Source organism: Vigna umbellata, chromosome 1 (genome assembly GCF_029865625.1).
Source record: "Vigna umbellata cultivar VRB3 chromosome 1, Vumbellata_1.0, whole genome shotgun sequence".
Taxonomy (NCBI): Eukaryota; Viridiplantae; Streptophyta; class Magnoliopsida; order Fabales; family Fabaceae; genus Vigna; species Vigna umbellata.
In genome coordinates, this window is record NC_142165.1 from 74,960,099 (window position 1) to 74,975,671 (window position 15,573).

Sequence of the window (15,573 nt, forward strand, 5' to 3'; positions counted from 1 at the left end):
TAAGTTTTTAAAATATAGAAGCGAGGAGGATTTATATTATATATAGTTATACACTTTTCTGACAGCACCAAAAAAATCTGAAAGAATAAGAAAAACATTTATAAAAGATAAGATCGAATAGCCGATCTAATCTTAACACTCAAATTGTTCCAAAATATTCTTCAGATGAATTCAGGAATATATTGATAGCTGTCATCATCCACAATTCCAATTCCAATATGGCAGAAAGCAGCTGCAAGTGTTTCAGGCACTGCATAAACTGAACCATAAACACACAAACATAAAAGAGATATCTGATTATAACACACAAATTTTACAGCTCTGATATAGCCCCGCGCATACATACATATAAATATACAGATTTTTTCTTTTGGGTGTACACAGATGCAGCACCCATACATATATTTATATTTATATATATATATATATATATATATATATATATATATATGTATGTACGTATGTATATATATATATATATATATGCAGTGTTTTTGTCCTTAAGTTGCTGCCATATATACATATACATCTGTTGTGTATATCATGCCAAGAAAACTTGTAAGATTTTTATGCCTATATATTGACTTATGTAACAAGATGAATGAATTTTGGCAGAGTGATTTGTTATTAAGTTTTGTGGAAAGTCTATGTGTGACTCCAAGAGGCCAAGAACATTAGGGTTCTTATGGGGTCTTCTGGTTGAAGGCTGAACCTCTGATTGCGCTTGAGAAGCCTACTCCGATGGTTGGAGGCATCGGTGGAGATTGCCTTAGAAAGCTGGTGGAGCTTCTCTCCGACGGCGGATCTTCCAGAGTCCTTGGCCAGACAGGTTTCACCAGAAACGTGAGGTTTCATGGTGGATAATTAACTAAGGTAACCCTTTGTAGTAGAACTTAGAGGGCGGAGCAATGGAGAGTTATATAGAGGAAATGGTAGCTAGCATGGGCTACTTTTCTTCGTGTGGGTCGCAAGATTCCTTATGTTGGGTGACAGATGGGCTATAGATAAGATAATTGTGTCACATCTTATATTTAATTACAATATTTTCTTAACCATTTTTTTCTTATAAAATTAAGTAATTTGAATTAAAATTTTATTAAAAAAAATCTAGTACATGCTTACATTTTTTATTTTTTCTATAATAGTGATGTGTTCAAATAATTTAATCAACGTTTACAAAATTATTTTTTTTAATCTTTAAATTAAATTATGTATATATGGATTTTATGAAATTAATGTAAAAAACTCTTCTCAAGAAATAGATGTTATATTATATTATTTACGGATAAAATGTTTTAATATTTTTATAAAGTAATATATATATATATATATATAATTTAGGGATAGAATATAATTTTTAAAAATAATTTGAAGACAAAAAATATATCTGACCTTTTAATTGAATTTTAAAATTTTCATAAACGTAAATATTTTTAATTATTTTTTTATTTTAACATATATTTCTAAAATTTTATATTTTTAATAAAATCGTAAATATTGATTAAACATCTATTTAAATCTCTTCTATTTCAATTCAATACACTAAAAAATAGATTATTTAACTTAGAGACTTGTTCTCTTAACGTTTTCAATTAAATAATTTAGAGTTATTTTTCTTTTTTCAATTTTAAATGCACTTTCTATATATGTTGTGATTAGTAAACAAAATTTGAACTACCTTAAACTATTTTCATTTTATCTTTATGGTATATTTAATCGTTGTAATTGCTTACTCTTTTGTCCTTTTCATGATAGAGACCATTCCAGCTTTTTCTGGGTGGCCTTTATTCCTTCGTTTAATTGGCGACATTTTTTTTCGTGACTTTTGAAAAAGGAAGAAGGGTTACTGTATAATATTCTTATGCAGTTATTCTCATTATTTTGTCTTTTTATACTTTTTTTTTTCAATTTTATACATGCCTATATATACATTCCATACTTCATTTAAACAATCATATACATCTATATCATATAATTTGTGATTTTATTCTCACAAAAAATATTTTAACATGTATAAAAACAAACTGAAAAGGTCAATTTATTATGTTTTAGGGTGAATGAGTAGAGAATGACAGACATAAAAATTAGAGAAAGAAAAACATAAAAAAAGTGAAAGAAAGTTTCACATACAAGAAAAATAATAATACGATTGGAGTATTGAAGTGGAAAAAAGAGCCATCTTATGATCTAATAAGAATTAAAGTATACCGCATGAATAATATGTTGAGAATAACAACAAAATTACAGGAAAAATGGTGACTGGTGTGAATAAGATGAATGAGCATGAAGATGTGTCACTTTCTATGTATGGAATAAGTGAAAACAAAAGAGCATGAATTATTTAGATGAGTTGTAGAAAAATGTCGAGAAACCACTAATGAATGTGGCCCCATAGAACAACTATTTTAAAGACTTCCACACTTTATCCCAAGGAAAACAGGAAAGACAAGTTGAAAAAAAAAAAAGTACATGTATATATGAAATGTATAAATTGATGGTTGGTTCAAAAAGTAATGGATACATGTTGATTTTGTGTAGTTGGGTTTAGTAAGGGACATTGTTGATGGTTTTGTATGGTAAAAACACTGGTTAACCGTACTAATATGATTTTTGAGATAATTATTATAAATTAGAAAAAATATCCTTATATTAAGCTAAAATACAAATGTTTAATACTGTGAATCCATATATTATTTACTATACTTCTGATCATCATAAATTTTTAATAATTTCTTATTTTTGTATTTGTAATTTGGTGAAATAGCACTACAACTCATCTAGTCAACATTTTAATTTACGGTTTCTACTAGAAACTACTTTTTAATAATTTTAAAATTGTAATTTCCTCCTCAATTTGGCATGTAGCAGTGGAGGCCTCGTCGGGAGCATTGAAGGGGTTGGACACGGGAGGGGAAGAAGGAGATAATTGTGTCATTTCGTCAATGTTTTGGAGGTGTAGGAAGGAAAAAGGGATGTGCAAGAAGAAATAACCCTAGGTAAAAAAGGGTCCACGGGCTTTAAACTGATGGATAGGCTAGGTCCATAAAAGTTAGAATTGGTAAATAAACTGATTATATGAAAATAAGCATCCACTTATAGAGTAAAATATTTTTACATTTTCATTCAATTACAAATCGCATCTATGATAAGCATGCTAAATTTAATGGTAATTACGTCAATTATAATTTATAATCGGTTGATAATATATAATTTGTTTTACTAAAAGTGCATAGCTATTTTTTTATAAAGTCTCATCTGAAAAAAAGAACAGACTCATAACTAGTTGATGAGTAAAGAAGTTCATTCAGATGAGAAAGTACTATTTATAAATCTTTTTGCCATCTCATCTAACAAAATAATGAAAACTATCACGATAACAAGGTTATTGACTTTAATAAAAATTACCTTAAAAATGTATATTAATTATGTTTTTATTTGGTTAAAAGTTCCAAAACTTTTACATTAACAATATATAATTATTAAAAGTCTAATGGTTGTATCTTATCTACATAAAAAATATATATACATTATTCAACTAATTAAAAATCATGGTTGATATAAATTTTAAAATGGTTATGGTAAAAGTTAAACAAATTTATACACGATAATTTATAATTAAATTATACTATATAATTGTTTTTTCATATATCTTGTATTCACCATCAAATTCTCTTCAAATATAACAGTTTCAGTTAAACTGTTTTCAATGTCGGACAAAAAGAGTGTTGATAGCAGAAAAAACTATTGAACAAGAGAAACAAAAATACAACTTATTATTCAACCTAAACGGTCTTCATCACGTCATTCATTCATTCCAGCAAATAAGAACTTCACATTCCAAAGCATTCATTAGACCAATAACAACAATAGATTTCACTGACCAACCATTGTCTTAATCTTTAAGATGTCTTCATACATTTTGTCATATAGCAGAACAAATTAAACATGTCCACTATGACAATTATTGGGACAGTTTTTTTTTTTTTTATCCTGTCGTTTTGCTTCTTATTTTTTGTTGCAATGTCATTGTAATAAAGACACCAGAAAACTGTCTCACCTGGTTCAATGAATGGAAAGAAAGATTATGTTTTCTTTTTATCTTGACACTGACAACTTTACATGCTTTTATATTGGGTAATAATAAATAACTTAACATTCATTAATCAGCCATATAAACTTAAGAGATTAATTATTTGTTGACCAAATATTGTTTTTAACTTGTGTTAAAAACCTGATTAATCACCTCCGAGAATCTTATTTAAGAAATCTGGGTTCACATATTAAGGTGGTTATATGTTTATGAGAAATTGGAATCATCATGTAAAAGTAAAGTGAAGTTTTTAGGGAATTGTGTTGCAGTAAGAGAAGGGAGAAAGAGAGTAGATAATCAGGGAAGTATTTGGATATAAATCCATGAGCTGAGGAAAGAAGAGAGTAAATGAAAAGAGCAACCAAAGCTTTATTAGTGATTCTATATGGCATAAAGTATCTTGTGCTCATTGTTTAGTAGCTCAGAATCTGACATAACTGATACCGAAAAAGACCTTGACCTGCTTCCCATTGAGGATTTCCGAATGCTCCTTAAATTTGAGGCCTCAATGCGATGCCTAATAACCCAGTAACACATGGTGCCCAAAGTTGTGGCCATTATAGTTGTCCCTATGATAGTGACTCCAATTGCAAGCCACTTCTCATCCTTCCCCACCACTACAAATGACAGTGCTAAGAAGGCCACAGAAATTAGCACACAAGCCAACCACATCAGCTTGTTGATGATGGCCATCATCTGCTTCTTTGCCTTGTTTTCTATGATCACAACCGAGGTCTGCACCACCACCACAGCCAGAGAAATGAAGAGGGCAATGGAATCAAAGACAAAGAAAATGAGAAATGCAGCTTGTGGGGCTATGTTTGCTTCACCAATCGTCATTCCCGAACCTGGAGGAATGTCTTTTGGATCATCAGCAAATTGGCCAGGGACTGTGAAAATAGCTGCAAAGGCAACTGTGGCAATGAGGACTGCAACCACAGTGGTGGAGTTTATTGCATTGTTGAGTCCTTCAGCATGCAATTTGTTGATACGTTTGGCTATGCCTTGAACACTTCTTCTGGTTTGGCGGGTGTGTTCCAACTGGTCGTGGACTTCATGTTTTATGTCACTCACAGTTTGTTTCAACTCACGGGCTGTGGCTGTTGCTGGCTGCGTCTTTAAGGCTTTGGCACTTCGAACACCGTGTTCCAATAGAATGTCTTTAACTTCAGAGTTCCCAGTTTTTTCAGCAGTGTCTAGTGCAGTTTCGCCAGACTTGTTAACTGCTAAGGAATCTGTTCCTGTCTGTCCAAGAAGCAACTTAACAATCTGCACATACAGAAATCAACAGTTCAGACACTATCATTAATCCAATAAAAACTATTAAAATTAACTTTCTTCTGGATCAAGACCGATTCCTATTGGGTACAAACAAAGTCTCACATCGGAGCAAATCTGTGAGGGTTTAGCTCAAGTCTTGTATTTCTTTCATTATTTTCGAAGGCCAAGCATGCTAAACCAGATATAATTTCACACCTTTAGAAAGTAGAAGCCAAGGGCCAAAATCTTCAAAAGAATTCTACCATGAGATCTAGGTCTTAGGTAAAGATCTGAACTTGAACAGTGTAGTGAATATCATAACATCAATCATAAAGTAAATTTCAACCAAATGATAGCCAAATCTTTTGCTTCATCTTTCATCTGTCCCAGGAACAAGTGCATAATAGGTATCAAAAGTATGAGTCAAGATGACTTTTGTAGAATGATTACCCAATTATTCTGGATTATCACTTCCATCGTGTTCAAATTGTAGTAAACATTATGAACTCGTTTTGAATTAAAAGAACGAAAGGATGAAACAACTTCTGTGATCAGGAAAATATCATTCAAGTTGACTGCTAACATGAATTCCTAACAGAGCACTATCAACCCAAATGCTATTCTTGTTCTCACTGCGGGATACCACATGGGAAAAAAGAACACATTTATCCACATGCATGATCTAAATCACAATCCATTTCTTATAATCATAACCTTGCATATGAAGTTTTTATGTAAATATTGGCTTCATTGTGAAAGGCATGTTTTCTAATTTACCTGAGCTCTGCCCTTCCTGGTTGCTATATGCAATGGCGTGTTACCCTTGTTATCAACCATGTTTACTGTTGAGGGATCAGCTTTTATCAACTCCTCCACCACCTCAAGATTCTGTCCCTTCACTGCCATGTGAAGTGCTGTCTGTCCCTTCTTATCAGTCCGCGTTGCAACTGCAGGCTCCTTCTCCAGAAGTGCTTTCACAACCTCTACATGTCCATTTCTTGCTGCAGAGTGCAAAGCCGTTTTTCCGTTACTTCTACCAATAGTTGCCAGACTACTACCTGCTTCCAATAGAAATTTTACAATCTCAATGTGCCCTTGTAATGCAGCAGTGTGCAGGGCAGTGGTGTTGGATGGATCCACTGTCATTGACAACTCAGAATGAGCCTCCATTAGGATCTTCACAATATCTGCAACAGGGAAAATTGTTAACCATGTACGAAAATAATAAAGAAAAACTGAGAAAAGACGAAAGTGACCAACATCCACAGGTAGAAGAGAGATTCAAATTCTTCTTAGATAACAGGTACAAAGAGTCTCAATCAATGATTCAATGAAACAACCCGTTATTTTACCCCAGAGGCCTAAACTGCAATCCAATAAACTGATTCAGATTTTGGATTCATCAAAAATGTCCTAGTTATTGTTAGCATTGGTACATCTAAGAATTAGTATTGGTTGGCTTAAATAGTCCTAGGTTGTAGAACAAAAGGATATCCAAAATTTACATCTATCGAGTAGTGATTACAAGGTGGGTTACAATCCAGGATGAGCCGTTGACAAAATATTCAAGGAATCTCAAAAGAAACACGATTGAGATTCCCTCCGAATATCACACACCACAAAAGAGCAAGCATATAAAGTCATATTGAAGGCATACCTAAATCGCCTTGTTTGGCAGCAATGTGGAGTGCATCAAAACCATTTCTTGCCTTAATTCCAGCACCAGCAAGATCATAATATTGAATCATCTCCCTAACCATATCAACATAACCATATTCAGCAGCAACATAAAGCACCGTTTCTCCAGCATGGTTCTGCTTTGTCAACAAAGCACGAAGTTCACCCCCTTCAGTGCCACTAACCGTGTCTTTCAGAACGCTCAGATTCCCTGCTCTTGCTGCAGAATGCAAAGGGGTATCATCCCTTTTACCTGTCACTTGTTTTGTCATTTTTTTCCTTGGCGTGCTTGCTGATACAGCCTGCGGCTGCACAGTTGGTGACTCCATTGGATTTGGATTCACACACCACCCTAATCAATCTCTCAGTTTTGACTCCAACTACTATATATCAGAATTCAGAACCTTCTTTTCTTCCTTCCAGCAAAAACCCAGATCAACACTTGCATCTTTCATCCCAAACAATTCTCTCTCCTTGAAGCAACTCAAAGGAGAGGATCATCCAAATCGATACTCAAAAACAAAACTCAAAACATCAGAAACTTTCTATCCTCCTGCAAGCCTCCAGAATCACTGCACTGATCACCCAGAAAAAAAAAACTGAGTTAAAACTTAAAAAGTTAAAAAAAACAAACAAAATACCCACAGCATCAAGCTATGCCTTTTCTTATTGCATTTTCTTCATGCTTGAGAGAAAGTTGGTGAGTGCAGTTTCATAAGAAGCAATACAAAAGGTGCAAATTTGATGAAAGAAAAAGTATACAAAAAATAATAATCAAGGGTGAGTGTGAAGGAAGCTTCTCAGTCTCACCTGGTTGTGTTGGGCTTCATAGAAAGCATTGAGATTTGTGGGTAGCTTTGGTTGGACACGCTGTAATGTAAAGAAACCAACTTTGGAGACAGAGTAAAAAAGAAGATGGAGAAAGTGATGGGGTTGAAGGAGATGAATATTTAGAAGACGTAGGCAATAGATGGCAATGATTAAGACATAAGAGACGAAAGTCACATGCAAGCAACAACTTTACACGAATATAAATCAGAGGTAGAGATAGCTTAAACTTAACATAGTAGTGACGATGGAAGAAGGAGAAAGCGTTGCGAATGATATGAATGAAATGATGGGAATAAAAAAATGAAACTGTTTGATGGAAAAAAAGTTGAGAACAGAAGAATTAAAAAGGAAAGAGAGTGGCAAACAACAACGGCGGTGGCTAATGTGGTGAAAGAGATGCCCGAGACCAAAATCGAAAGAGTCCAATGAACGAAAACGGAATTAACAGAACCACGCGCATTTGAATTCCCACTTCCGCGAGTGCACCGAGCTTTTTCTTCACGCGCTATAGTTTTTCCAGTTGACTTTTCCATCGCTAATTTGTGTCCTCAATAAAATTATCCACTTTCTTCTTCTTATAAGCTACAACAATCTATTTATTTTTTATTTTTTTCACTTTGGCTGAAGAAAATTATTTATTTTTTATCAATTCAACTAAAGGAGTTAAGATTAATTCACAAATAAGTTAAAATTATAAATAAGTTTTTTTTAATTTAATTTTAATTTTTAAGAAATTGTTCCTACCAATTTTTTAAAAGTTTGTCTAAAATATTCGGCATAATAAAAAATTGCTCTCTTTAATCGAATGTTACTGTATGAATACAAAGAATCTGTGTTAATTACATAAAATAGAAACAAATTGCGTATAATATTCTTAATTCTTAAGAAAGCATAGTGTAATTTGTTCCATAAATGATTAACTGGAGTCTAAACCACAAATCATTATTAAAGTTTTTAATTTTGGTAAATTAATTAGTGCTACTTTACCCTTTTTAAAAAAATTTAATTGAGTTTTAATTTAATCATTAATACTCTTTTTTCTCAATTTTAATCATTAAATTTTTCCTATCGTATTTGGTTACCCTCTTCAGTTTCTATCATAAAAGTTTGCTATATTATAGTATGTTAACTTTTCATATTAATCTTTTAAGATAACCTTTTTCGATTACTTTTTAAAGATGACTTTTCCTATTAATTTATAGTAACCTGAAATGTTCTTTTCACTTAAAAACTATTTTTTTATGAAATAAAAAAATATATTTAAAAAGATTAAATTGGACTTAAATGGAAAAAAGTTAGAGAACTAAAATACTTTTTTTTTCTTCTAAATTTTAAACTGTAAGCTTGTAAAATTCATTGTCAATAATTATATTCATTTATTTCTGAAGTAAACACCAACAAATGATTATGTAACAATTAATGGGTGATCCAAGTAAAATATACGCTACTCTATTAAGACTAGATTCAATTATAAGAACAAAAAAAAGGTTAGTCACGTAACATTGTGAAGGTTACATTATTATCTATGGAATATTTGTTTATTATAAAAATACTTGTAGTATTCATTAACAAAAAAATCACTACTCCAACAAATCGCATATTATTCTAGACATTTTTAAAATATTATTCTATACATTTTTAAAATATAATTTTAATAAATTAATTTTAGTTTAATTTAACTTTATAAAATAATAAATTAAATATTATATTTTATTCATATTGTTTTTATAAAGTGGAAGAGATATCCGATAAAGATTTCAACTCTAGAAACTTTTACAATATTTTCTCTCCAAAATGTTCATTTTCTCTATAAGATTAACGGAGGAGGTTGTGTTAGTAGAAAACATTTCAAAATTTAAGTTAGTTTCAAATCTTAATAAAGTGTTAAATGCGTAACTAAAAATAATGTAAATAAAATATCTTAATGGTTTTATTATTCATAATATAATTTATTATGTGTGAATTCTTATTTTGATAGATTTATTTAAATCTAGTGACCCATTTATCTTGTCTTAGTTAGTATTTAAGCATATTTTATTAAATTATATAATAATTCGTATTTGATTCAATCGATTGAACCTCTTAATGATAGTAATATAATATACACTGAACATGTTTAATTACAAAAACTTCATACGTGTTTTTGCTGAAAATGGGACGAGGACAACCGTTTGTCTGAAAGTCTTGTCTTCTCTCCACACCGTGCTTTGGTAACCGATCAATGTATGGGAGTGACCTACAAAAGACATTTTGACTCTTAATTCAAAATTTTTCTCTGTAGGTCTTTAGTAATTTAATAACGAGTCAAAGTGAGTTTATCTCGAAATTAAACCCTTATTTATAAAGTTTAAAGGAATCTGACCAATTAATTTATCTCTTAATGGTCATTAATGCAAACCTTAACTATTTAACAGTAACTCTTGTTACATTAATTGCGTCTTAACTCTGCTAAACGGTTGTCAAAAGATATTTTCGTGACATGTCAAGTGCACGATTCCTTCCAATTATTTTACCAATTACATGATTGGTCAGCTATAAACTCATAATAATAATAATAATAATAATAATAATAATAATAATAATAATAATAATAATAATAATAATAATAATAATAATAATAATAATAATAATAATAATAATAATAATAATAATAATAATAATAATAATAATAATAATAATAATAATAATAATAATAATAATAATAATAATAATAATAATAATAATAATAATAATAATAATAATAATAATAATAATAATAATAATAATAATAATAATAATAATAATAATAATAATAATAATAATAATAATAATAATAATAATAATAATAATAATAATAATAATAATAATAATAATAATAATAATAATAATAATAATAATAATAATAATAATAATAATAATAATAATAATAATAATAATAATAATAATAATAATAATAATAATAATAATAATAATAATAATAATAATAATAATAATAATAATAATAATAATAATAATAATAATAATAATAATAATAATAATAATAATAATAATAATAATAATAATAATAATAATAATAATAATAATAATAATAATAATAATAATAATAATAATAATAATAATAATAATAATAATAATAATAATAATAATAATAATAATAATAATAATAATAATAATAATAATAATAATAATAATAATAATAATAATAATAATAATAATAATAATAATAATAATAATAATAATAATAATAATAATAATAATAATAATAATAATAATAATAATAATAATAATAATAATAATAATAATAATAATAATAATAATAATAATAATAATAATAATAATAATAATAATAATAATAATAATAATAATAATAATAATAATAATAATAATAATAATAATAATAATAATAATAATAATAATAATAATAATAATAATAATAATAATAATAATAATAATAATAATAATAATAATAATAATAATAATAATAATAATAATAATAATAATAATAATAATAATAATAATAATAATAATAATAATAATAATAATAATAATAATAATAATAATAATAATAATAATAATAATAATAATAATAATAATAATAATAATAATAATAATTGTAACATCCCAATATCTCACATTGGATAATTCATATTATTACATTTACGGTAACATCCCGTAATCTCACACTTAAAAATTCACAGTTGATATACATATTTTAAACTCAGATTTCAACTATAAACTCCTAAGTATAACTTGAATCCTTCTAACTTATCTTCGATCTCTTTCTTCATTGGTATTGCTTCAGACGACATTCCTTCATCTGCTCCCGTATAATATCACGCATTATACGATCATCGCATTCACATGCACACACATGTAAGGGTGAGCTAACAATTCAATACAATAAACATACCTCGATATCAAACCATACTATGCTCACTATACCAGATCAAATTACATAAACAAATATGAGTTACACACTAAACCACATTGCATGCATCAATATATATCAAACACCAAATCAGAATGCATACACCAATATGCATCAATGCATACACCAATATGCATCAAACACCAAATCAGAATGCATACACCAATATGCATCGAACACCAAATCAGAATGCATACACCAATATGCATCACGTCCATCAATCCCAAAAGTCATACAAATCACATACATTCACATACTTTCCACATAAATCACATTATTATAATTCACAATCATGTTCAGATGCATAAATTCAAATCTAATAAAATCCAATTATTTCAGAAATCATACAAACTGAATATATTCCAACAAGATATATTACACAATAATTTAACAGTCCAAAATCTGTTCAATAGGATTTAAGTTAAAAACTTGTCGAGTAGACTTCCAGGAAAGAGAGGTGCGTCACAATGGACAACTTAAGTACCAAGTCTTTCCTTAGCCAAAGTGTTCCTCAAATAGTTTTTAACAAATTTCTTATTTACAGATTTAAAACAACAGCATATAATATTAACACCGAAATTTAATATAGATATCCAAAAAAATAGAAATTTAAGCAATATTGAGATCTCTGAGAAGATACGAAATTAATATCTATAAATCTGTAACTCCGATTTCAAATCTGAATGGTCACAATAATTCACTATTTGTTATAAACTATATATTAAAATTTCAGGTTGATCCAACGGTTAAATAGATAGATATTGAGGTTTTACCGAGGTAACTTAGGTGCAGAATTTTAAGTGGTTTTCAATTATACTCAAAATGCGGAACTAATTTCCCTAAGCACAAACATTTAATTACAAATCTGAACGGTCAAAATGACTTAATATGTCTTATGAATTACATACTAAATTTTGGGCTCAATCTAACGGTAAATAAAATATATATGAAATGTTTACCATAATAACTTAAGAACAGAAATATAGTGTTCATCAGATTTTTCAAAACTTAAAAATTATTTTCTCCAAACATAGACTTTCAATTTATAATCCGATCGGTCAAAGTGTATTAATATATCTTAGGAATCATATATAAAATTTTCAAGTTGATCTAACGGTCAAATAAGTCGTAATATATATTTTACCGAGATGCCTCAGTAATAGATCTACAGGGGTAATTAATTTACTCAAACATGCAGGATTTATTTCTCTAAGTACAGACTTCTAATTACAAATCCCAACGGTCAAAGTGAAGAAATAGGTCTTAAGATTCATATATTAAAATTTTAGCTAAATCCAACGGTCAAAATAATTAAAAGAAAATTTTTACCATACTAACTTGAAAATAAGAAAATTATAATCATGAAAACTAAATTTATATAAGTGAATAGATAACTACCATTACCAAAATTTTAACATACTCATAACTCATATTCATTATCATAACATGGATAAAAATCATATACAAGAAAGATTAGCTCCCCTTACCTCTATTCCAGACTTAATCTCCTACTCCGAATTTGTTTCCCTGAAATTCTTCAGAACCTCTACTCTTCTTGCAACTAAAAATTTCTCCCTAACTCTTTCTTCTCTATTTCTCAAGCTCTCACTTGATTCCTCTTTTTTTTTTTGGTGCAAAATACCCTTCCCTCCTATGGCTATTTATAGGTAAAAAAAATTTACTATTCATTAATATTTTAATATTATTTATTATTTTAATATTATTTAAAAAATAATATTTTAATCATTTACTCACCAAATCTGATCTTAGTTTCTACCTACTAATTTCTTCCATGCTAAGGAATCTTAATGCTGAAAATTTATTTTTATTATTTTTTTTTACTATTTACTATTTACTATTCACTTTTTACTATTCACTATTCAATTTTTACTATTCGATTTTCTTAAAAAAAATACTAAATAAGTTATCAAAAATTTTAACTTCTCCTTATAAAATTACTATAATTTTATATCCAAAATTTACATTTTTCTATCCACTAAAATTATTATTACTAATAAAATGCTAAAATTTACTACTATATATATATATATATTTTTATTTTTATGGGTCTTACAATAATAATAATAATAATAATAATAATAATAATAATAATAATAATAATAATAATAATAATAATAATAATAATAATAATAATAATAATAATAATAATAATAATAATAATAATAATAATAATAATAATAATAATAATAATAATAATAATAATAATAATAATAATAATAATAATAATAATAATAATAATAATAATAATAATAATAATAATAATAATAATAATAATAATAATAATAATAATAATAATAATAATAATAATAATAATAATAATAATAATAATAATAATAATAATAATAATAATAATAATAATAATAATAATAATAATAATAATAATAATAATAATAATAATAATAATAATAATAATAATAATAATAATAATAATAATAATAATAATAATAATAATAATAATAATACATTTTAATGTTTTGTGTCACGTTATCTTAAAACTAGATCAATAATGTGAACAAAGGATGTTTATTTACAATATATATATATATATATATATATATATATATATATATATATATATATATATATATATATATATATATATATATATATATATTATATTCTGAACTTATTCACAGTCAATATATACTCTTTAGTTTACAAACACACAGATAAACTTTGCTTTCTAATGTCATGTCATTAATTTTGATTTTGACACACTCCAACCAAAAGTAACCAAGATGCATGCACTTTCATCTTATACCAAATTGATTGCGACACCACCAGATAATTTAAACAAAAATTGATATAACTATACTTTCGAAATGTTACATAAATCACACAACTTTTTCAAAATTAAGTAGAATTTAAAATATATAAATTTAGATAACATACTAAAATGAGCTTAATGTAATCTCAACTATTAGGTTAGTGTGACAAGTTAATGGATGATGGAATTCAACCTCAAAAATATTTAAATTATACATTTTATCTGATTTAACTTTTTTATCTCAAAAATATATAAGACATTAAAGTTTTTAGTTTTATTACTTTTTTTCAAGTTCTTGTTATTTGATTTTACTTCGTCTTCTTTTATAATTTATTTTAAGCATAGTAACACTTTTTTTATTATTTATCTCTAAAAATATTAACAACAACGGTGCATGATTACCAAAAAAATTTAACAATGGTCCGGGAATGTGAATTAAAATCTATTAATGCTCTAATAGAGTTATATTGAATTATTACGTTTTTTTCTTTTTGACTTTTGTTTGAGTTGTTTGTAATGTTTATTTTGTAAATTTAAATTTTCTATTATAGAATACACATATCGTATTTATATTTTATCCTTATAAAATGATAAAAAAATATCTTAAAAATGTATATAAATTATCCAGAGTACATACTATGAATTATCCACTACCATTTTATAAGTTATTATTTTTTTGAAAAAATATAATGACACGAATTACATGTTTTTAAAACTAATTTACAATAATAATAATAATAATAATAATAATAATAATAATAATAATAATAATATCCAATAAATTATTATTTCTGTTGTAACATTAGAAGAATTCTTCATTCTCTCCTCAAACTAACTAAATAACTTTAATAAAAAATTTGTCATCTTCCCGAGTCACTGAAAGGCCTAAGTTTAAAATCTTTAGTCTTAAATATTTTTAACAATGAGATTTAAAACTTGATTTGTGTGCGCGATTGTTGGTGGTTGCATTGATAAACTAATACGGTAAAATCGAGATTTGTTCGGCCTTCTCACATGTAT

General features: G+C 27.1%; 2 protein-coding genes across 3 annotated transcripts; both read right to left on the minus strand.

The window, feature by feature from the left end:
* On the minus strand, positions 1-898 carry LOC148206307 (uncharacterized). The gene has a single exon (XM_088104216.1). The coding sequence runs from the start codon at positions 853-855 to the stop codon at positions 646-648; it is 210 nt and encodes a 69-aa protein (XP_087960342.1). The 5' UTR covers positions 856-898; the 3' UTR covers positions 1-645.
* A 3,537-nt stretch (positions 899-4,435) lies between these two features.
* LOC124843727 (ankyrin repeat-containing protein At5g02620-like) lies at positions 4,436-8,208 on the minus strand. 2 transcript variants are annotated; one of them, XM_088104217.1, is made up of 4 exons: positions 7,838-8,208; positions 7,008-7,599; positions 6,128-6,537; positions 4,436-5,359 (listed from the first exon to the last, which is right to left on the minus strand). In XM_088104217.1, exons 2-4 carry the CDS (start codon positions 7,354-7,356, stop codon positions 4,472-4,474), a joined length of 1,647 nt encoding a protein of 548 aa, XP_087960343.1. In that variant the 5' UTR covers positions 7,357-7,599; positions 7,838-8,208; the 3' UTR covers positions 4,436-4,471. The 2 variants fall into 2 exon arrangements, with proteins under 2 accessions (XP_087960343.1, XP_047176495.2); XM_047320539.2 differs by having other exon boundaries at positions 7,008-7,604.
* Between the last annotated feature and the right edge of the window lie 7,365 nt (positions 8,209-15,573).

Bases quoted from the DNA above. Each gene is read 5' to 3' on its own strand.
- LOC148206307 (XM_088104216.1), bottom strand. From the start codon at position 855: ATGAAACCTCACGTTTCTGGTGAAACCTGTCTGGCCAAGGACTCTGGA.
- LOC124843727 (XM_088104217.1), bottom strand. From the start codon at position 7,356: ATGGAGTCACCAACTGTGCAGCCGCAGGCTGTATCAGCAAGCACGCCA. The intron at 6,538-7,007 runs GTATGCCTTCAA...TCCCTGTTGCAG, and splicing joins TGCCAAACAAGGCGATTTAG to ATATTGTGAAGATCCTAATG. The intron at 5,360-6,127 runs GTAAATTAGAAA...CTGTATGTGCAG, and splicing joins CCAGGAAGGGCAGAGCTCAG to ATTGTTAAGTTGCTTCTTGG.